This window comes from Schistocerca piceifrons, chromosome 6, assembly GCF_021461385.2.
Source record: "Schistocerca piceifrons isolate TAMUIC-IGC-003096 chromosome 6, iqSchPice1.1, whole genome shotgun sequence".
Lineage (NCBI taxonomy): Eukaryota > Metazoa > Arthropoda > Insecta > Orthoptera > Acrididae > Schistocerca > Schistocerca piceifrons.
In genome coordinates, this window is record NC_060143.1 from 384,385,716 (window position 1) to 384,410,305 (window position 24,590).

The following is a 24,590-nucleotide window of genomic DNA, read 5'->3' on the forward strand; positions in this document are numbered from 1 at the left end:
TCGCCACCGGCGCCAGCCTTGTGTGAATGCTCTGAAAAGCTAATCATTTGCATATCTTCCCGTCGGTTAAATTTCGCGTCTGTAGCACGTCATCTTCGTGGTGTAGCAATGGCCGGTAGTGTAGATACCTCCCTGCCGTCATACGCCCTACACCGTCCGAGCACGTCACAGGTTTTCATGGCAGGAAAGCGCTCAGAACGGTTAAAAAGAAAGCAAAGATGTCCATAGACAGAATTTTACTTTGTAATCGACTACAAATTTTCCCTGTACGTCGTCGGGCGCGGCGATGGAGACAAATAGTGATGCCGTGGCGCAGCTACTAAGACGCCCAGTAGACGGGGGTGCAGACGCCCCTGCGCCGCCTCTCGGCGCAGAACAGGGGGCGCAGCATCCCGCACAGCCACCAAACGCAGAACAGCCACAGCAACACCGCCACCAGGCCCGGCACGCAGCGGAGAAGCACCCTCTGCCACGTCCAACGACGCTGCCTGCGGATTGATGCTTAACTTAGGGCGCACGATGGCATTGTCGGTAGCTCCCAACCAGAACTAATGAAACATAATAAAAATGGTTGAAATGGCTTTGAGCACTATGGGACTTAACATCTGAGGGATAACGATATGTTTACGAAATGTGTATACATAAACATACAGATATAAATGTCCCCGTTCGTAGTCGCTAATTATAACAATATGTTTACTTTTGTGCTGTAACATATAGCTATAATGAGCGGTGGAAATATATTTGTGAACGCCGACCGTGTGCGGTTGTTTCTTGTTGGATCGTCTGATCAGTCGGAAGTTGCATTGCAGAGGAGGGTAAATGCCTATTCAAAATATAATTATTTTTGGATAGCTCAACATGAATTTCCTAAGGAACCGTAGTTTATCATGCATTTTTTTTTTTTGTCATCAGTCTACTGACTGGTTTGATGCGGCCCGCCACGAATTCCTTTCCTGTGCTACCCTCTTCATCTCAGAGTAGCACTTGCAACCTACGTCCTCAATTATTTGCTTGATGTATTCCAATCTCTGTCTTCCTCTACAGTTTTTGCCTTCTACAGCTCCCTCTAGTACCATGGAAGTCATTCCCTCATGTCTTAGCATATGTCCTATCATCCTGTCCCTTCTCCTTATCAGTGTTTTCCACATATTCCTTTCCTCTCCGATTCTGCGTAGAACCTCCTCATTCCTTACCTTATCAGTCCACCTAATTTTCAACATTCGTCTATAGCACCACATCTCAAATGCTTCGATTCTCTTCCGTTTTGCAACCTGCACAACGCAAGTAACGAGCAGCCGTTAGTGGCTCGCCATCACAGTTTTCTTTATCTTAAATATCTTTGTGACTAATGTCCTTTTGGCATAGTTATTATTTTATAAATGACATATAAGTACTGCCAGTCTGTCACGATGATTCCGTACTTATACCCTATCACACGTTTTTAGTCAAAATTCTGGGACCATGTTATAGAATATATACCATTCTTTGTTTTAAATTCTGAGGAAGACACTCCTAGCAGTGTTGAAACCAGGTTAATTTGTTAAAAATAGTGACCGAGGGCAGTTTTTCTTTCAGTTATAACTATTCACGGTCTCTGCTCGTGCAGCCATGTACAAAATTCTGCGTTACTGACTTAACTTTACCACCAAATTCTGTTGCTTTAACACCAATTTCTCTATTTTATCTCTTGTTCCTCCGTCTATTGAATCAAATACTTTCTTCGTATCAATGGATGATACTATTATGTGTTCGCTGGTTAAAACACAAAGGGGAAAAAATCGATAGGCGTGCCAATTCAAATTTCGCGCCAGTTGCATAAGAGTAGCGCTAGTAGCGCCATTATGAGGATTCAAATCAGGTTTTGCTTTTTAATACACTCTGTAACAGTCGTGAGCGTTAGTTACGTTTGAGATTGTACTTGGTGAGTTGGTGTTACTAAGGATTCCCTTAAGTCGACTAAGACGGCATTATCAGCGCCTCATTGAGTTTGAACGATAGCGTGTAATAGGGCTACAAGAAGCTGGTTGTTACTTCTGCGATACTGCAGAAAGACTTGGCAGGAATGTAGCCACTGTACGTGAGTACTGGCAGTGGTTGGTTGATTGGTTTTGGGGTTTGATGGGGGCTAAACATCGAGGTCATCAGTCCCCTGTTCCAAACAGACATACTTGTAAAAGGCCTATACAGTAAAAGCGTAACCTCTGCACCCAGAGGGAGGGAACACCAAGGGGTACAGAGCTAAAATGAACATCGCAATAACACAAAATAGAGGACACTTAAAAGGAGCAGAGCAAATAGTTGACTAGAGTAAAACACACTACAGTGGTTGATGGATTAGGTAAAAGGTCAACCACTCAACGACAAACGAAGAACCTCCAGCTCTAAAGCGTTGATAGAGGTACCAAGACAGCTTATTACCATGAAAGACACTATTTTGGTATCCACCTCACAATTAAAAGTCGCTGGAGTGGGTGTAGCCTGAGAAATCATGCGAGAGCGCCCACACTAGAGTGAATGATAAAACCCAGCTGCACGGATAAAACGTAAAACTGAGTCAACTTTAGAGGCATCGTCACCTAGAATTACAGGAAGTGCAGCTGGTAAATTAAAGGACTGCCGCAAGGGGGCTAAAAGGGGGCAGTCCATCAGAAGATGGACCACCGTCAGCCCTGCATCACAGCGACACTTGGGCGGGTTCTCACGGCGAAGGAGACACCTGTGGGTCAACTGCGCATGTCCAATTCGGAGACGGCAGAGAACAACTGAGTCCCTAGGCCTGCTCCTCAAGGATGAGTTCCATACGGCCGTGGACGACTTTATCATGCGGAGCTTATTTGGCGTGTTCAAGACAGACCATTCAGAGCTCCAGACATCGCGGACCTTGCGATGTAGGGCTGACCGGAGGTCTCTTTCCACGAGACCACGCTCCAGGGGTGGCGAAGTGGTGGCCTGCTTGGCCAACCGATCGACACGTTCGTTTCCTGGAATGCCGATGTGGCCCTGGGTCCACACAAACGTCGCTGAACTGACATTGGTGGTCACGAGAGTGTACGGTCATAAGAAGCCCGTTCTCCGGACGACCATGTGGCGCCACCGACAGGGTTTGGCGCATCGTATGGCATCTGCAGCTGCAATTTGAGCAGCAGTTGCCACAACAGTGATACAGCGAACTGTTACAGATAGGTTACTTGAAGAACAATTCCGAAACAGAAGCCCTATAGCGTGCATTCCACTAACCCCAAACCACCGCCATTTGCGACTTCAATGGAGCCAAGCGAGAGCTCGTTGGAGGGCAGAGTGGAGGCCTGTTGTGTCTCCTGATGAAAGCTGGTTCTGCCTCAGTGCCAGAGATGGCCGTGTGTTAGGAGGACGCCAGTCGAGAGCCTGCAACCAACCTGACTGCGTACTAGGCAAACTGGATCTATATCCGGATTTATGATCTGGAGTGCAATTTCGTACGACAGCAGGAGCACTCTCGTGGTTATCCCACGCATCCTGACTGGCAAACTGTACGTCAGTCTGGTGATTCAACTTGTTGTGCTATCATTCATGAACAGCCTTGCTGAGGGTATTTTCCAACAGGATAACGCTTGCCCACATACTGCTGTTGGAACCCAACGTGCTCTACAGATTGTCGACGTTTTTCTTGGCCTGCTCGATCACCAGACCTGTCCTCAATCGAGCACATATGGGACATCATCGGACGACAGCTGCAGCGTCATCCATAAACAGCAATAACCGTCCCTGTATTGACCGACTATGTGCGACAGGCGTGGAACTCCATCTCACAAACTGACATCTGGCACCTCTCTAACACAATTCATGCAAGTTTTCATGCTAGCATTCAAATTTTAGCTGTTACACCAGCTTTTAATGTACCAGCATTTCAGATGTGCTACAGCTTATCTTGCGGTTACATTAACCTACAATCTTGCAACAATAATCAGATAAATATGTTACCCAGACTAAAGTGCTCCCTAAATTTCATTACTCTACGTTAGTTATTTTTTGATGTTGCGATTTTCTTTCGTCAGTGTACATACGTCCTTGCATGTTTATAGTATATATCTGTCCGCAGCTAGTGGCCTTGGGGTAGGGTTCTCGCTTCTCGCGAACGGGGTCCTAGGTTCGATTCCCGGCGGGGTCAGGGATTTCCCCTGCCTCGAGATGACTGGGGTTGTTGTGTCATCTTCATCATCATCATCATCATCATCATTCATCCCCATTACGGTCGGAGGAAGGCAATGCAAAAACCACCTCCGCTAGGACATTGCCTTGTATGGTGGTGTGGGTTTCCCGCATCGTCCACTACGCTCCTCGGGGTATGGGACCCCATCATATCATGGATTATTCATGTGGTGTTACTATCGAAACTTATAGCTCTGATGCTGTTTCATTATTTGAAACGAAACTACTTGTTTTGTTTACCCCTATAGTTTTATAACCACTCTTTTTATCTCGTTGGTATAGCTGACACTTTATTGAGACTGATCTATTGTGGGAATGGTATATCTTTCATGCTTATTACTTCTCCGTTTTTGTACTAGTGTAAAAGTGATAATGGAGCACGTTCATCTCATAGCTGCTTTTCCGTTCTTACGTAGTACCAAGATATGCAGACATTGCGGTTTAGCTTTACCGTATACGTGACTCGGTGATTAGTATGTCATTAACTTTTCTACGTTACTTTATCTCGAAATATGTGTAGTCCTGAAGTCTGTTTATATCAATGTCTTCTAAAGAAAAATGGTATCTGCTTGTTCTTTCAGACCTGTGGATGGTTTTCCGAAAAACCGAAACTAATAATAAAATTTAATGTTCTGTATTGATTGCAATCTAGCAATTAAAATATTTTGTATAATTTGTTAAAGAAATTTTCTATAATAGTTAAGATACATTTTCCCTTTTGCTGCTAATGTCAGGAATTAGTAAGATTATTTTTGTTTGTGTTGATCAACTGTCACTCCTTGCACAAAAAGGCAATGCTCCCCAAGTGTTCCTGTATTTCACTACAAGTTCCTATTTGTGTGACTTCCCTAACACAATGAGTGACAGGAAAGTGAGCACGCAGAAGTGGAGGAAGAAACTGAGTGAAATTTCACGGACTGAGAGGGCGTGTGATGTTATTTCAGTGATTTTACTATATAGTCAAATCAACAAAGAACATGATAGTGTGAGTCCAATTGTCATTATGACATTTCACCGCTTCTGCCGCGGATGCTTGCATGATTCGGTTGGAAAGGGCGTCATAAAGACGTTACATTCTCTCCTGAGCCAACCTCGCTCACAACTGTTGTAACTGGCTCTTGATATTCTAGATATTACCTCTGGAACGGAGATGACATATGAACTGGTCCCACACATCTATTGAGGACAGATCTGTGGACCTTCTAGCCACAGGGGGACCTCAGTTCATATTAACAAGTGCCATGTCTGGACGAGCATTGAAGTATTGAATAACATCACCACGGCACTGTCGCATGATAGGTAATAGTTGAGCTGTTCCACCAGTTCCTTCAAACGCTACCAGTCGGGACCTGAAGACACAGTCAATGGTTCCTCACATCGTGACGCCGGGAGTAACACCGTTGTGCCTCTCCGATACATTGGTAGAGTTGGGCCTCTCCCCAGGTTTACGCCATACTCGCCTACGATGGTCATCCGGTGTTGTGGGGAACCGAAATTCATCGCTAAACACAATGCGACGCCACTCATCACCAGTGCATGCTGTCTGGTCGTAGCCCCACTCCAAATGCAGCCGTTTGTGTTGCTGTTTAATGGAAGCCTCTACATGGGACGGTAATTTCCTAGTCCAGACGCCGCTAATCTTTGGCCAGTGGTGGTGGATGTCATAGCACTAATATCGAGTCCATTACTTGTCCTCGGATGTCAGGTGCTCATGTGAAGGGCTTAGGTGTGTTTGGTGTGCAGTATGGTGATCTTCCATTGTAGTGGTCAGGCGTGGTCGACTGGAACCTTGATAACAGTCATGCCTTCTGTCATGTCCCCATGCTGTCCAACATCGAGCCATGATGACATCCGAAAGCCGCCCAGTCTGTATATTGCACTGTTCGGCCAGCCTGCCAAATGGAGACCTGCAGGGAGCCCCTTTCAAACTGTGTCAGGTGCGGACAACGCTGTCTCACATGAGTATGTGGCCTTTCGCTGTCCCTCACTGTGATCATTCAGCATCTGGCGCTGTTCATGCCCCTCATACTGCATAGTCTACAAGGCCCGGTAACCTCACTAAACGCGAACATTACTAATGCAATCTGGTGGCCGTTCTACCTTACACAGAGTATTGCAACACTAATAATTTAGATACTCACCGATGGCGTGTGTTGGTACGAATTTACATTGATATTCGAACGTGTCTTCTGAGCGCTGAACTCTTTTTGTCAGGCAGTAAATAATATCAACCGTCAACTGTCTCATCGAGCATCCGACATCATCTACTAAGTTCTCCACCAACTGGAGCACGATCAAAGTCACTTGCGCATCTGACACTCTTTACTCACTGAGACTGTTTTATGTCTTCCCACATTGTTAACATATTCAGTATTCCCGAATCACTGCAAATTTTGTGATTTTTCGTGTATTTTACGAAAACCAAATCAGTTGTGGCGTAATTTGTTGGATGCATTTAATGAACGTCTTGCGCACCTTAATTTCATCACTTGTCTCAATGTTAAGTATATTACCGACAATGAACCGGGGTGGGGAGGGGGTTGGGATAGGGCGAGATTGTAAAGACCAGTGATAAGAAGCTTCCAGACGTACATCAGTGCACACGTTCTTCTTAGGAGCTCAATTTCTCGAAATGGGACTGAGGAGCGAACACTTCGGCGTCAGAAGCTCTGGCTTGAGCAGGGCGTCCTGATCAGGATCACTCAAAAGTGTTAGAGGTAAGAAGAGCGAGGACTGACTACTGTAGCTTACTGTACGGTTGGAGACGTCTTTCCAGCGGCCTTCTTCTTCCTGGACAGCGGGCGGTCACAGAGGCAGGTCCAGTCCTCCAGCGCTGCTTTGCAGCAGACTGGAACGGATGGCACCGCGGCTGGACAAACTGAAAAAAAAAAAAAAGAATCACACACACACAGGCACCAGAGTAAGTCCCCTCCTCCCACTGATTATCCCCATATAGTTTGTTATCTCATTGACTTACATGCTTGCATTAATGTGACCGATATTAATTTTTTACCGGAGTGTTAGAGGAAAATTCCGCGTGAAGTGCTAAGCACTCCAAAACGTAACTTACTTCTGATAGATTTTTGGAAGTAAAGCACTGCCAGCATAGTTTCAAAAATGTCATTTTACGGTGTTTGATAATCGCAGTAGTACTAACAATGCACGTACAGATGGTTACAAGCGGAGAGGATGGTTGGCTGCTCTGTAACATTTGTTAGCACTGTCCTCTCGATTCACCTTCGCAGTGTATTTGTAGTGTACAGTGCAGAGTTGCTATACGTAATGCTAACGGCGCTGGATCATAAGAGACATTTTTTCAACTGCTCCAAATCCGTTATTGCCCTCTTACTGTTCCGACAGCCGTGCTTCGCATCGTACATCACACAGATAGATCCTTTCTCCTTCTGAAAAAAAAAACAAAAAAAACACTGTTCTGGGCTCAGGAATTTTCTATCTCACTCGGCGTAGGTAGATCACAGATTATGATCACTTGCAGGGGCGGTGACAGGGACCAGAGAAACGAATATCCCCTTCCTGTGGGAGATGATGATGGATTTCACAAACCGAACGGCTAACCAGACGCAAGGAGAAAGCGTGGCGAAATCATCCTTTCAGATAAAATTCCGAGAATGTTTTTATAAATGGCATTTCACCATTAATTGTGCCCATTTTCTCCGAATTTTTCAAAAGTAATGGTGTAGGGAATCGTCGACGGCAAGACTGGTGAAGTGAAACAGACTGTGTATCAACGTGGATGCATCAAAGAAAAAATGGAGAGAGCTTGACTGTCAAACGAGATGTCCACGTGTGTTAATCTACAAGGGGCGTTCAATAAGTAATGCAACACATGTTTTTCTGAAAGCAGGCTGGCTTTATTGAGGATTCCAATACACCATATTCCTCACTCTTTTGGTTACAAATTCCTACTTTTCAACATAATATCCGTCCAATGAGACGAACTTACGCCTACTTATTGTTTGCCTGCATGGTACGAGTCTACTAGTCGATGTCGGAGCCAAAATCTTCCTGCACCAATAATCTCCCCATCATCTACGTACTGCTTCCTGTGGAGTCCATCTTTCGTTGGCTGAAAGAGATGGGAGTCGGACGGTGCGATATCCGGGATGTTGGATCGATGAAACTATGTGACTTCCTCTAGTGTGTGCACATTTGGATGAGGCCTTGCGATGTCATGGAGAAGGAGGAATTCCTTTTTCATTTTTATGGCGACGAACCCGCTGAAATCGTTTCCTCAGTCTCCTGAGGATAGCACAATACACCTCAGAGTTCATCGTTAAACCATGATTGCGGACATCAAATAGAATAACCCCTCCAGAGTCCCAGAAGGCCATCGCCAAGAATTTATCGGCTGAGGGTGCGGCTTTGAATTTTTTCTTCGGAGAAGAGGTGGTGTCCCGCCACCCCATGTATTGCTGTTTTGTTTCCGATTGGAAGTGATGAACCCCATCTTTCATCGCCTGTGACAATGTTCGACAAGAAATTGTCACGATCAGCCTCGTAACCCACAAGCAATTCCGCACATATGTTCCTTCGTTGTTCTTATTGGTCTTCTATTAGGCGGCTAGGAACCCAATGGGCACACACCTTTGAGTACTCCAGTTGTGCATCGACGTGTTTGACTGTCATTCGTCGATCACCTCAAGTGCTGGTATCTGCACGTTCCAACATTGTAGGAGTCATATCTGCGTGCGGCTGACCTCCACGCGGGACATCGAACAGGTTTTCGCGGCTTTCTAGCGACGATGGCAGACCCCTCGCCCAACGGATCACCATGCTTTTGTTCATTGTCAGGTTTCCGTAGTCATTCTGCAAGCACCTATCAATATCTGCGATGCTCTGGTTTTCTTCCAAAAGAAATTCAAATGCAGCTCTCTGCTTGAAACGCACCTCCCTCACGAACGCCGTTTTGAAGATTACGTGTAGCGCCGCCATCCATCGGAACTTCGTGAAACTATAGTGGCTGATGAGGAAAAGAAATTCTGCATTTTTACGACCAAAATTGATCGACAAAAGAAGTGTTATGTTACTTACTGAACGGCCCTCGCAGAATGTAAGAAAGTAATTATAAGAAACGGATGATGTGTCAGGTTGAAAGCCATATTGACTGCTATTCGAGTATGACTCTTTGTTAAAACTTAGGAACAGTTTTTTCAGAGACCACTACCAGTCACAACGTTTCCTTAAGTCGGATAAATTATTCAATACTGCAACATGTTTCAAGGTATGACCTCATCATCCGACAGTCAATACAAAATTACACTACTGGCCATTAAAGCTGCTACACCACTAAGATGACGTGCTACAGACGGGAAATTTAACCTATAGGAAGAAGATGCTGTGATACGCAAATGATTAGCTTTTCAGAGCATTCACACAAGGTTGGCACCGGTGGCGACACCTACAAAGTGCTGACATGAGGAAAGTTTCCAGCCGATTTCTCATACACAAACAGCAGTTGACCGGCATTGCCTGGTGAAACGTTGTTGTGATGCCTCGTGTAAGGAGGAGAAAAGCGTACCATCACGTTTCCGACTTTGATAAAGGTCGGATTGTAGCCTATCGCGATTGCGGTTTTGTCGTATCGCGACATTGCTGCTCGCGTTGGTCGAGATCCAATGACTGTTAGCAGAATATGGAATCGGTGGGTTCAGGACGGTATTAAGGAACGCCGTGCTGGATCCAAACGGCCTCGTATCACTAGCAGTCGAGATGACAGGCATTTTATCCGCATGACTGTAACGGGTCGAGCAGCCACGTCTAGATCCCTGAGTCATCAGATGGGGACATTTGCAAGACAACAACCATCTGCACGAACAATTCGACGACGTTTGCAGCAGCATGGACAATCAGCTCGGAGACCATGGCTGCGGTTACCCTTAACGCTGCATCACAGACAGGAGCGCCTGCGATGGTGTGCTCAACGACGAGCCTGGGTGCACGAATGGCAAAACGTCATTTTTTCGGACGAAACCAGGTTCTTTTTTCGGTATCATGATGGTCGCATCCGTGTTTGGTGACATCGCACATTGCAAGCGTGTATTCGTCATCGCCATACTGGCGTATCACCCGGCGTGACGGTATGGGGTGCCACTGGTTACACGTCTCGGTCACCTCTTGTTCGTACTGACGGCACTTTGAACAGTGGACGTTACATTTCAGGTGTGTTACGACCCGTGGCTCTACCCTTCATTCGATCCCTGCGAAACTCTACATTTCAGCAGGATAATGCACGACCGCATGTCGCAGGTCCTGTACGGGCCTTTGTCGATAAAGAAAATGTTCGACTGCTGCCCTGGCCAGCACATTCTCCAGATCTCTCACCAATTGAAGACGTCTGGTCAATGGTGGCCGAGCAACTGGCTCGTCACGATACGCCAGTCACTACTCTTGATGAACTGTGGTATCGTGTTGAAGCTGCATGGGCAGCTGTACCTGTACACGCCATCCAATCTCTGTTTGACCCAATGGATAGGCGTATTAAGGCCGTTATTACGGTCAGAGGTGGTTGTTCTGGGCACTGATTTCTCAGGCTCTATGCGCCCAGACTTCGTGAAAATGTAATCACTTGTCAGTCCTAGTATAATATATTTGTCCAATGAATACGCGTTTATCATCTGCATTTCTTCGTGGTGTAGCAATTTTAATGGCCAGTAGTGTATTTAAAGTAAGCTAAATACGCAAAGATGTCGAAGTAGCTGTAATTTTTCTTGGCGTATGTTGAGGCCTGCTGTATTCATATGAAACGGCTGTCTCTTGGTATGTGGTAGCGGTCTCTGAAAAAATGAATCTACAAAACATGTGACAGGTACTTGCCTTCTCGGCGGCTCTTGATGTTGCCGTCCTTTGCAGGTGGAAGCGTCTCCTCCCCTCCTAGACACTCACAGTACAGTTCGACTTCCGGATCCCGTTTCTTGACAGCATCTCCTCTAGCGGTCGCCTTCGCTCGTGGTTCGCCACAGTAGCAGGTGTTTTCGCCTTGGGTTGTGTCCCTCGCTACTGCTGGCAGCGCGTTATCGACGTCCTCGTGGCTGGGGCAAGAGCACTCTTCCGAGCCACTGCCGTCCCCCATCCGTGTGTGCAGTGCTGCCTTGCGTTCGGCTCTGCATCGACAGCAACAGAAGTCGCTCGACGACGCTACCTGGTCGCCGACTGACCTCACGCCAGACACACATTCACACGGCCTGCTTTCGACAGAAGGTTTCAAAGATGGACTGGATGCGTGGTCTCCACCAACGCAACAGCAGTCAGCTTCGGAGTGATGTTCCTCCGTCCCCTTTCTGCTGCTTCTCCTTCGCGGTTGCGAAGATTGCTCGGAATCGTTACTGACAGTACGACTTGCGCTGCTCTTCCTGCCAGAATGGCGGGGGCTCGCAAGGAAGGCTCCTATTCCGTTACTACCACCGCCTTCATCGTCGTCTTCGTCGTCACGGCGGCGGCTCGACCACCTTCGCCGCTCCACCGAGTCGCCCTCCTCTATCTGGCTACTGCGGGAGCTCGATCTTTTCGTATCTCCTTCCGAGCCGGACTCCTCGGCATTACTCACCCGGCCAGTCGGTCTGCGGCTTTCTGCCCTGCTTTCTCTCGCCTCTGGAAGCTCCCTGTGTGTGCTGCCACGAGAGCTTCTCCGCTGTGAATGACGAGGCGCATCATCAACACTGTGCCTCGAACTCGTCCGTTCGTCCGCTTCAGTATCGACGCTAGAACTTCGACTTTTGCGCCTGGGCCAACCTGTTGGTCTCCTGGTGCTAATACTCCTAAGTGGAGCTGGCTCCTCATCCTCATGGTACACAGACCTAGCAGCAGAACTTCTTCGACTTTCAGACTGGCGAGGTGCTTCACTGGCTCTCCTTTCAGTACTTTTGCGTTCACCAGATCCACTGCGGTGTCTGGGACGTGTCCCCTCCTCTGATTCATAATCGTCAGAGTCAACGCCAGAGCTGTGGCTGCCGCTTCTGGCTTCCATCGACCAGCTTGCAGCTGGCTTCTCATCCTCATCGGACACGACGCCTGCAGCACTACTGCGCTTCCTGCCGAAAACAGAACTGTCTGCCCTCCCTGATGTCGACCGTCTGGTACTCCGCCTCTGTGATGGACGAGGTGCCAGCCGGGACTCACGGTAAGTAGATTTCGGAGCCGTACTGAAGCTCTTGCCGAAGATCGAGCCAAATTTCTGACTCAGTCCAGTCTTTCGAGGAGCTTGTGACTGCCGTTGTTCACTTTTCCTGCCACCGACAGCAGAAGCACGGGTTCCACTCATCCTACTTTCAACTGGAAGACCTGAAGTAGACCCCTTAAACCACCTGATGGTTCTCCTCGCCTGTCTGTCCTCGGCGTCTTCACCCATTCGAGTGCTTCTCCGTTGATCTCGTCGCATGATACTTTTTTTGGGTCTGGCCTCAGTCGTTCTTCTGGAAGCGCTCGCCCTTGGCCCTTCCTCAAATTCCTCCACCAGGCTATGGAACTTACTGCCTCTTGCACTGTGGCGTACTCCAGAGGCCCGCCGATCCTGGCTACCGCTGGCTTCTGTCTCTAAATCATCAGTATCTGTCACCTCCCGGACACTACGCGTCGCCCTGCGCAACATGGACTTGGCTGTTGCCCTCCTTTCGACAGGATCCTTGGCGCTCTCCTCCAAGGCGGCGTTGATTACGGCGAGCTTCTCGCCCTCGGACAGTGCACTGGCTCTGAGGATCGACTCCACCTCGGCTCGAGTCTCGTCTCTGTCTATCGGCTTATTTTGCAGCACATCGTCCACCTCCTCCCACACTTGTTCAAGAGGATCTTCCAACACTTCTTCGTCACTTTCCTCTGTACCACTTTCGTCGTCACTAGGTGATGAAGAGCCTGACAATGAAGAGCTTGCCGACGAAGATTCGAGGGATTCTTCATCATCATGGTCTCTAGCTGCTGGTGGTCCGATCGGTAAAGTCCTCGCTCTGCCCCTTAAATAGAAGAAGTCTGCTTTAGAGTAACAAACTGAATGGTTCAAATGGCTCTGAGCACTATGGGACTTAACTTCTGAGGTCATGAGTCCCCTAGAACTTAGAACTACTTAAACCTAACTAATCTAAAGACAGCACACACATCCATGCCCGAGGCAGGATTCGAACCTGCGACCGTAGAGGTCGATCGGTTCCGGACTGTAGCGCCTAGAACCACTCCGCCACTTCGGCCGGCCATTATAGCAACGGAAAAATTCCTATAAACTTATGAAGCTCTAACAAAAAGAACGCTCCGAAATAAATGGTGTGTGTCACTAAAAGTGGCAGATTTATCAGCAGGCTGAGTAGTCTGGAGCCTAGGGCGGCAGATTTTAGTGGTGGAAAATTTGAGATCAAAATATTTTTTTGCGTTTTACAGAAATTAAAGAGATTCGAATTTATATAACTAAATGTTATCACATCCACACAAACACTTCAATTTGCAATATGTTTCACCACTGAGATACATTTTTCTACAGTGTGCGCAATCGCGTATGGTTGCGGCGTTGGAACGAGTGCCATGACCGTTCGTTCTGGCTGAAGCCGAAGGCAGGGTCGTGCTGTTGCAAGCATATGCCGTGTGGTGGCACTGAGCTCGAGAGGGATAGTCGTAGACCGTCGATACAAAACCGAAAGTCCGGACCCGTATTTATTTCAAAAGATAAGTCGCCTCGGCTGATTGCGTCTTGCAATTTCTAATTCTATCTGGTCACGATACCTTGACGATGCGCTAAGTGGTTGCTGGGAAGAACGGCCTTGCCTCCACATTTAAGATGAAGGGAGATGTGCCGTGGCGCGCACAGCCACGCAAATACAACGGGCGGCTACCGCTGCAGAATAAGCCGCACCTGCAACGTAGTTCCGGCGCGTTCCGCCAGCCGGCACTAGAGGCGTTTCCCGCCAAATATGAAAGCAGCCGCGGAATACGCACGCGCGCGACCCCTTTTTCCGACGCGGATGGTAATACGATGACGTCACAATCCGCCAATCGGGTATCGTCAACGGCCTCCAATCCTCACGACAGAATCCGCGTAGGAAGACTAGAGCCGTCGGGTTAAATAGCCGGGAGGATTGGGAACAGGCGTCTTTCGACCCGCCGCGGACCGCCTCCAGGAGGAAACCGTCGCAGCCAGATCGACCAGATGCCCGTCTTCAATACGCCAGTCTTCGACCCAGAAGCGGCGCCCGTGTAACTCCTCTGCATCCGTTGGAGAGCATTGAGAGAGCACTACCAAGGAACGTAAAATCAGTTCAGTTATAAAAGTCAATTTTATTAAGGTTGTATATTCGTGTTTTGATACTAAATTTTTGGGCAGGAGAAAAGCCTTTTTATTTTCCAAAGAAGGTTATCTGTTGTAAAATTAAGTGGTGTCCTGGCTACACCGAATAAAGCAAATTTTATTATCACGTGGGTGTTGATCAGTGTATATAACAAGAGGAGTGGTAAGGGGAGGCAGCGCCTGCCGGTTGCAGCAGTGTTAGTGCCATTACCCCTAACAACGTGTACAGTACCACTTCGCGTTTACGGGCACCTTAACAAAGGCAGCACTCGGAGACAAATGAATATCTTTCAACTAATGCCCATTTTCTCTGGTTGTGCCTGCACAAGCGCAATCGTCAAGTTATCGTGGCCAAATAAACGAATATTTCCCTGGCACATTTTTCTGGTAGTGTACTGTATTTTTCAAAGTGTTTCGTAGAATTGTATGTATAATCTCATAAAATAACATCACCGATGTTTACAAAATTATAGTAGGTTAGTAGTCATAATATGAATAAATCATCCGTAACGAATCAGTAAAACGTACATAAATAGCGGAAGCTAGGATGCAAAGAATTTTCTATTTTTTGTTATATCATACTTAACTAAATTTCTTGTACTTATGTTAGGTAATAAGTCAATGTCTGTAGTCTGAACAAAGGATATTGCTCATTACGTACGAGAAATAAAACTTCCAATGTAATCTTTTTTATTTCAGTTCTTGGATAAAATAAATTGTTAGAATGAGTGACGGGAGAAAGCGACTTAGTGGAACAGAGTCCGTAAAACGATAAAAATTAACATTCTTTTTTTAAAACAATGTGGACGTAGTGTTGAAAAACTGAGAGCTTCAACAACATGCACCGACATCGTACAGCCTGGAAAAGATGAAATGGATTTGAACTCTGAAGCCCAACAACAACAGTCTTCTGTTGAACAATCTACTTTTGAAAAAACGGTTACTTATGTTTTTGACGAAGAGGCGATGACAATAGAAGATGCGTCTCAGAATCGGACGTTGAGGTGTGTGAGGAAGTCTGCCAGTTTATCTCTTCCATGTGGCCAGATAACTCAAACTCATCAGCCAGAAATTTGACGAAGAGACCACCAACCTTCTCAGACATGTTCTGACATCAACTTACTTCTTATTTGACGGTGAATACTACGAGCAGACAGAAGGAGTAGCCATGGGGAGTCCACTCTCACCCATTGTCGCAAATATATACATGGAACATTTCGAGGAGGAAGCTCTTGAATCAGCACATCTAAAACCCACCTGTTTCTTTAGATATGTGGATGATACCTTCGTTATCTGGCCACATGGAAGACATAAACTGGCAGACTTCCTCACACATCTCAACTCCAGACACGAGAATATGAAGTTCACCATGGAGATCGAAACGGATGGGATGCTCCCTTTCCTAGATGTTTTGATTAGAAGATGAGCTGATGGCACTTTGAGCCACAGCGTGTATAGGAAGAAGACGCACACCGATTTGTACCTACATGCAGACAGCTGCCACCACCTGGCACAAAAGAATGGCGTGCTAAAACTCTTGTACACAGAGCTCAGACCATCTCCGACAGGGACAGTCTCCAACAAGAATTGGACCATCTGAAGACCGTGTTTCGAAGGAACGGTTACAAGGAAGGCTCTACATCCCACACCTGCAGCACCGGCGGAAACTGAGGATGAACCTTGGGAGGAGGCGGCCTTGGCTATTATTCCGTTTTGTGGGGCCTTATTCGGAAAAATTGGAGGCATTTTATGTAAACACCAAGTGAGAACCATCTTCCGTCCTCCAAGCAAAACCAAGAGCCTTCTTGATAGTGTCAATGACAACCTTGGTCTACGTAATTCAGGGGTATATCAGACACCTTGCCAATGTAGGAGTGTATACGTAGGTCAAACCATTCGTACCATTCAGGACCGATGTTGAGAACATCAACGGCACACTAGACTGCAACAACCCAGTAAGTCGGCAATCGCTGAGCATTGCCTGTCGGGACACCACAGCATGGATTATGACCAAACCAAAGTCCTGACACAGACTTCCAAATACTGGGACTGTGTCATCAAAGAAGCCATAGAGATCAGAGTAAGGGAGCCACAACTAAATCGTGACAGTGGTTACATCCTTAGCAAGGCGTGAGAACCCGCGATCACCCGCATTAAGAAGAAAAAGGATATTTCCCAGAGAGTACCGACTTCGGGGGAAGAGGGAAGAATAACGAGAGCGGTACCGGCAGACCCTCCTGAACGAGAAGACCTAGGACGCAGCGTCCAGACGGCGGGAGAACGGACGCCGTACCTGGACCGCGCGCGGGGCGCGGACCGCACCGACTCATAGAAAGCGCCCGTGGGAGGAGCGGGAGGGGGATTGTCCTATATATGCATGGCGCCGGCCCGCCGCCGGTCAGTACATCAGCGCACCTGATGATGGCAATGTGGTCGATTGCCAAAATATTGTTTCCTATGCACATTCATACCAGGCTGTTCACCCGAGATTTATTTCGTCAAAGTTCAGATGTTTCACATCCTGCCATCTTCCCACCATAAGGAATGAATTTGTACAAGCAGCCATTTGAAATGCGTAAACACCACAATTTGAAGCCAAATCTGACAGGTTTTCCTTGGATGAACATCTTGCAGGAATGTCTCCCAAAATAAGGGTCCTTTTCCTCGCCAATAGACACATTGCATGAAAATATTCCAAACTGAAGATATTTTTCATTGATTTTATCAAAGATTGGTTTCACTTTAGAAAACTTGTCATTTTTACCCAGTCTGTCATTCTCAGACAAATGGATGTTTTGTCTGATTGACAAAAATTTATTACGACTCATGCAACTTCTTACAATTGGTAATATTTTGTCTTCTTCTTTCGACCAGTACACTTTCGTTGCAGGTAATGTGTGATATCCTGAAAGAATCACTATTCTTATAAATTGCTTCAGCAATGGAACAGTTATTTTAAATGAGTGGCGATTATCATCTTCGGCATATTTATTTTTGTATTCAGTAATTTTTGAAAACACTTCTGAGTCAAAGTAAAGTGAAAAACTTTCATAAGGCAATAGATCCTCTACTCCCTTCTTTATGTCTTCTGTCTTGGTTAACTGCTCTGTTATTGGTGAAGAAGTGTAAGTTGGTTAACCTTCTTCCAGTTCGGAACATCTTCATTTCTTTTCGGTACATTCACACCAATTCGTCTTTTCTTAGCACGTGCACTGGGTTCTGACCTTACAGTTGAATTCTTTTTGTCTTGACCACTATGTGCATTTATTTCAAATGTACCAGCGATATCAGTTGCTTCCTCTTCCTCAACAAGAAGAGCTTCATCAATGTCTTCTTAATCTGTGATCTGATCAATATTTGGTGGAATGTACGTGTAATCGATGCTGTCTGCAACCTCAAGTTCATCATCTTCATTCAGTATGGCCATAAGTTCCGGAGTAGATAAGGGTTTAGTGTAACAATCAGACGTTTCTAAACAAGCAGAAATCCCTGTAGGTACTGTCTGCATTCATTTATAGCAGAAATGTGGTAAATTACGATTCAATGCAAAACTTCAATAAAACTGACTTACCGGTAGCGAATATTTAATCAGAGTAATTGTTCCATCTGTAAACACATTGAAACTGCATCCAAACTGAATGAAAATCTTTCAAACAAAGGCTAACAGTAATCAACAGTTCGGCCCACAATGGAATACCGATATATTATTATGGTAGATGAGCAGCCGTGTTTCGCAAATATACAGGGCGGTCCCAAAATTGCGTAAATAGCAAAAAAATAGTTCGTATTTTAACTGACGTCTCTAATTGGTATGTAGTTATGGTAACAGAAGTTTGAAAGAAGTTCACTGTATAAAATTTGTTAAAAATCATCACGTGCTAATTAGGAAAGAAAATGAAAACTTTCGCAATGAAATACACCAACTTACCTGGAAGTTTGAAAATTCAAAGTGGTCAGCATTATGGTCAGTGATCTAATTAAAATGCCTAAACCAGTTTTCTCAGATGGCCTCTTACTGTTGTAATAAAGAAATTCGAAATATGTACAACTCATTTTATACCAAAAAAATTACGAATGAAATGTTGCATTAGCGCAACTTTGGGCCTTAATGGACGATTCCATTTCAGGCGCCTTTTTTGTGCTCCGGTGGTTGTCCCATGAAAATCATTGCAGTCCAAACACTTTCGCTTCAATCTAAAATCGGCAAAAATCAGAAGCCTTCTGTCAAATAGCGTATCTGCTCCAGCCCCCACTGGCTGACCTCTGAGAGTCTACTATACTGTAGCCAAGCAGCAGCAAGCATTCCATTGCTAAATATGAATTAACTGTGTAGGCGGCACCTGTGTGCACCAAGAGCACTGTTGCCACATTAACCATATTAGCGGTAGATGTCTGTTCGGCAGTAGGGGTCTCTATAGGATGCGAAATGACACAGTGGAAACGGCACAGTGACAGTGACACTTTGTCAATAGAGTACGTATATAATCGCGGGACGAGGAAACGTTTAGTAGCCCGCTGCCATGCCATAGGCATCATATCATACAGTTTGCAGAGCACTCGAGCTCTGACCGGTAGGAACCAACTGAGCCGTGCGCGGCTCGTGTTCATCCCGTTTATTGTTTATCTTTTCTTACCGTACTGCCGCCTCGTTTTCTTATTCCATTTACTGGCGTCACTATCTTCCAGCCTTACCTGCCCGTGAGTGGCAGCAGCAGCGCTTATCGATAAGGGCACTGTAGTACTATCTCTGGAGCGACCGACGGTATTTCCAGGTCGTCGTATGTCTGGAAGTCAGTTGGAGACGGACGAGGATTGCAGTTGGGCACGGAGCAGCATCGGGGACAGAGCGCCAATGAGGTGCTGACAGACAGTGCTTGCTGATCGCTGCGGACACACATTCACCGTCCGACGGAAGGAGACTGGAGCGGGAACGCCCGTTGGTAGATCGTCTCACCGGCCGACGTGTATTCGGTCTTTCGACCGTTTCCGTGTGTGAGGTAGTCGGTCGGTCGGGGCAGAGCAACGAGGAAGTCTCCATGGCGCGTCGTCAGGCCGGAGCCGCTGGCGGCGTGCACGCACGTTTGGAGTTGTGAGGCACTTCTTGCTAGGGTTACGAAGTTCGTCGCCCACTGATCCTGGACACTAATGTTGAGTGCTCACTTAACCTACTATCAAACCTCAACTGCTATCACATCTCTTTGTTTGATCCTGGTTGTCACTGGGAGATTCCCGCGAGGAACAAAATTGTGTGCATTGAAGTCGGCTAGAGCTGCAGCCGGTTTTCTATGTGGTGTTTAACTTAATTTAGTTCATTCCTTCATTAACGAAGTGTACCAGCGCTATCTTCTGCCTTGTAGCCGTTGACGTTCTGGTTACCTGCCCTGGGCGTTGACCTAATTTTCGGCAGTGTATTTTCCTCGTAGTGTTGATGCTGTCCAGCATGGCGTGTAGTTCGACAGCTGAGGTGCTGTTGGTAGTTTTGGGCGTTTATTCTGACGTGGCTGGATTGGGTACCAGTATCCAGAACTTTATGCTATTGACATCATATTGTCGTTTTGCTGGTCGGTTGGAGCAGAACTGATCTTGTTGGTTGGTTCGTCGGCTGGCTTTCGGTTGGGTTGCCTTCCGATTAAGAGGTTGTCGGTCTTGCTGCCTGTCTCACCTAAACGTGCGTTAGTGTTACCTTCCCAGGCTGATCCTTGGAACCTTCTGAGCACCGCTCCTTGTGTTTTACATAGTGATTTCCTTTCTAGTCTTAAGTACTCTGTGTGGCGTTCAGCAGAGTTTTAGCTTATTAAAATTGCAAGGCTTTTCTTCTTAGGCCTTAAGCCATAAAAAAAATTGTTTGTTTGGTACGTGGCCTTCAGCCGAGTTTCAGCCTTTCAAAATTAAAATTGAAAATTCCTTGTGCCTAGGCCTTAAGCCGTAAATTTGTTTCAAGTTGGTATGTGGCCTTCGGCCGAGTTTTCGAGCTTAAATTAAAAATTGGAAATTTCTTTGTCTGGGCTTTAAGCTGTAAGATTGTTTGGGTTTCGTATGCGGCCTTCAGCCGAGTTTCATGTGAAGCGATTTAGCATAAAGCCTTTAGCCTACTTTAGTTGAAATTTAGAAGCTCTTCCCTTTAGGCCTTAAGCTGTAAAATTGTTTTCTGCATGGTGTGTGGCCTTCAGCCGAGTTTCAGTCTCTCTTAAATTAAAAATTATAAATCCTTATCTTGCCCTTAAGTGATACGATTGTTATCCTTTAGTATGAGGTCTTCAGCCGAGTTTTACACGAAATATTTTAAAATAAGGCCTTCCGCCTTTTCAGATCGAAAGCTCTTCTTTCTTGGCCTCAAGCCACTAAATTGTTTTGTTGACATGCGGCCTTCTGCCGAGTTTTCAGCCTATTTAAACATTGAAAATCTTTGTCTCGGCCTTAAGCCGTAACACTGTTCTTGATTAATGTGAGGCCTTCAGCCGAGTTCTATGGGAAAAATTTAAGCTAAGGGTTTCAGCTTATTTATACTGAAGATAAAATTTTTTCTGAAAAAGTGAAACCTTCAGAAGAACTCCTGTGCCTCAATTCCTTGCTTAGGCCTTGTGCCTTGGATTTTCGATGTGGCCTTCAGCCGATTTAAATTAAATCAAAGGCGATCTTTCGTTAAAACCTTGAGAGTTTTGATTCTTGCTTGTGTGATTGTCTGTTTTAAGAAAAAGTTTATATGTTGAGTGCAACTGATAGTAACTTATTTTGGCCCCTTTCCTCAAATATAACCTCATCCGCTCTGTCCTGCTAGCCCAGGGATTTCACCAACGTATTCCGCGAATCATCAGTCGAAGTGAAAACTAATCATGCTTCAAGCTTCCAGTGTCGGCGTTCATGCGTCCTAGCTAATCTGTGTGTACTGTGACTGGCGGTGAGCACAGGTACACGTGTCGGTGACTGACTGTTGCGTCATGTAACGAGGAAGTCTATCCAGATGGTGTACTGCTCGTCAGTTCTTGTAGTCAATTTGTTGCACCGTCGACGGCGACTGCTGTTATCAACACGCTGTAGTCCCCGGCACTTGCAGCCAAATACGAAAATATCAGCCGTTTTGCACATGTGTTCGACTGTTATGCCTGTGGGTTATAGACGGTCTGACGAAATACCAGTCGCGTGACATGCAGAATTATCAGTATATTTTGGATGAATGGCAGCGTCTGTCGTAAAAATTGAAATCCTTTATTTTACAAATCGACCTTGGTCACTGTGTATCCATCTTTAGTGCAAACTATTTGACCCTTTTAGGCCTATATCATAATAACACAACATTTTCTATGACGTGTAACGTGCACTGTGATTATTATTTCCAACAAATACTTCACTTTTACTGTATACAATTGTTTTTGAAATTACAGAAGACTGTATCTTGAGACCTTAGCAGTTGCCGATCCAATTTACAGTGAGCTTCTGTATGTTACGCCGCATAGAAAATATTGTGTTATTATGATATGAGCCCACAAGGTTCGAATAGTTTGCACTGAAGATGGTCACACAGAGCCCGAAATCGATCTGTAAAATAAAAGATTTCAATCTGTAAGACTGCTGCTTCCATTTATCCAAAATAAACTGACAATAATACGATAGCGGTGCACACGGTTCCAACTTGAATTTGACAACAATGCCGCACTATTCCATCTGCCAGGAGACCACTGCGCTATTTCTCCACCGCAGCTCTTGTCCCTAATTCAGTTGCTCATGAATGTACTGTACTTTGCATTCTTCAAAGTTATAGTCAAGATTCTGAAGCGTACTTCCTCGAGCGTCTTTAATCTCAAATCAACAATTGCGGCACCCATCTCATACGCTGTTTCTTCGTATACAGAAACTGATTTGGGATATTGTGCAGTCTTTCGTGCACAGTGCCTACCACGCTAAAGACCACAAATTTTAATGTATCATACTTACAATGCTCATTATCTTTATCAGTTTACAACCATGGGGCAGGACTGTTAGTAAAAACATCACAACCTTAATGCATCCTCATCACCATCACAACCACCACTATCATCACTTTGAACTGTTTCCAGCCTTGGACCAGGTCTGTTGGTAACACAGACCTCTTCATCGTCTTCTTACTTCCCATTTTTTCTCGTCCTCCACCGCATTATGTTCTTTCCGCTTCTCTCTACACTTTCATATACTCTTTTAAACCATCTGCACCTGTCCCTCCTCTCAGTATTATTCCTTGAAACTTAAGGTCGAACGCCATCCCTCCTTCCAACTTCCTGTCTGTCTGTAACACCCCAACCTTGATCATGTGTATCTGTAACACTCCAATCCTGATCTTTCCATTTTTCCTATTGGCGCTCCTCTTCTAGTAGGCCCTTCATTCTTTCATTTCTTCACCTATCTAGTAGTACAAATCAAATTTTACTCAAGAACTTCACTTTCCATGCTTGTATTCTGGATATACCTCTTTCCTTCATTGCTCACTTTTCTGCCGCATACTGTAAAACAATGGTCGTTTGTTTCGCTAGGACAACTATCGATAATTTATTCAGAAAAATGCACAATTAGATGTAATTTCTACAGAAAAATATTCGATATGACGTTCGCAACGTTACGTCTCTGTGTACAGGGTCATTCAGAACAACAGGAAATTTAAAAATTAAATATTGTTATGAAACGAACTGTTTTCAAACAATATTATTTATGTCGATAGTAAAAAGATGTAATTTAAGTTTAGACACAGTAAATTTATTTCTTGGGGATGACATCTTGTATGTGTGTTGTATGTCTGTACAAACGTTCCTGCTGTCTCTTAGATAAATTGTGCATGGTTCCAAGTAATATTTTAACAGGAATTTCGGCATTCACGGGTCTTAGCTGATTCTTCTGTTGTATCAGGTCAACTATAATAGAATGTGCTTTTAAGGTGACCTCAAAAGAAGAAAATCTCACGTTTACAGATCAGGAGACGTGGGAGGTCATGGAGTACCACCGTTTCTCGAAGTTATAGGCTGTCAAACAACTGGCGTACAGCATCCATGCATCTTCGTGCTGTGTGCAACGTTCGTGCGTCCTGCTGAAACCAGCCGATGTCAGTGACGGGTGGACGTTCGTAGATAACAAAGATTTCAGGCATGGCGACGTACCGATCCAATGTGACTACTGCAGTCGCAAGCCGACTGTCATCGTTAAAAAAAAAAAAAAAAAAAAAAAAAAAAAAAAAAAAAAAAAAAAAAAAAAAAAAAAGCCTATATTAACGTCGTATGATGACACAGAACACCATACGGTAATCTTGTTCATGTCCAGTGGACATTGGTGTAGGTGAGTCCAATAACGAGAATTTTGTTTACTGACAAATTCATTAAGGCTGAAATGTCCGGCCCCGGTAGCTGAGTGGTCAGCGTGACGGAATGTCAATCCTAAGGTCCCGGGTTCGATTCCCGGCTGGGTCGGAGATTTTCTCCGCTCAGGGACTGGGTGTTGTGTTGTCCTAATCAACATCATTTCATCCCCATCGACGCGCAGGTCGTCGAAGTGGCGTCAAATCTAAAGACCTGCACCAGGCGAACGGTCTACCCGACGGGGGGCCTTAGCCACACGACATTCCATTAAGGCTGAAATGAGCTTCGTTCGACGTCCTAAGATGTTAACAATCTCATTGTCCTCCGTTATCTTTCCCACCATTCGTTTAGAGAGCTGTCGTCGCATTAGGTGATCGTTGGGTTACAGTTCCTTGGTGAACTGCAACTTGTATAGATTTTAATGTAAGTGCTATACCAATATTCTACGGATACTTTAACTGTGCAACTGCTAAAACGATGCATGACGGATTGAACGATGTGAGCCTAAGGCAGCAGGTCGAAACAGCTTCGATATTGACTGGCATACGAAAGGTTTGCACACGACCTGGAGGTTTCTTTTTCGTCACTGAACCCGTTTTTTCACAATTATGTGACTATTTGTTAATCGCATGTGATTATGGAACGCAATCGTGGCGTCTGAAATTGAAGTGCGGCGAAATTCTCTATGTACAGCCTCCGCACTGTCTTGGTTTTTGCAACAAGTTTTGATGGCACAAGCATGTTAACAACGAAAATAAAAAGTTTCTGTTTTCAAACTTTTCACTACTTTACTGAAAACG

The 24,590-nt window shown here is 45.5% G+C and overlaps 1 protein-coding gene across 1 annotated transcript in view; it reads right to left on the bottom strand.

Annotated features, from left to right (window-relative positions):
- Window positions 1-235: 235 nt before the first annotated feature.
- LOC124803335 (serine-rich adhesin for platelets-like) overlaps window positions 236-24,590 on the bottom strand; it is a 65,244-nt gene continuing 40,889 nt past the window's right edge. Inside the window, exons 2-4 of the mRNA XM_047264519.1 lie at window positions 11,026-13,154; window positions 6,943-7,069; window positions 236-488 (exon numbers count right to left, since the gene is read on the bottom strand). Coding sequence (XP_047120475.1) covers window positions 320-488; window positions 6,943-7,069; window positions 11,026-13,154 — 2,425 coding nt within the window. The 3' untranslated portion in view covers window positions 236-319. The remainder of the gene's footprint in view (window positions 489-6,942; window positions 7,070-11,025; window positions 13,155-24,590) is intronic.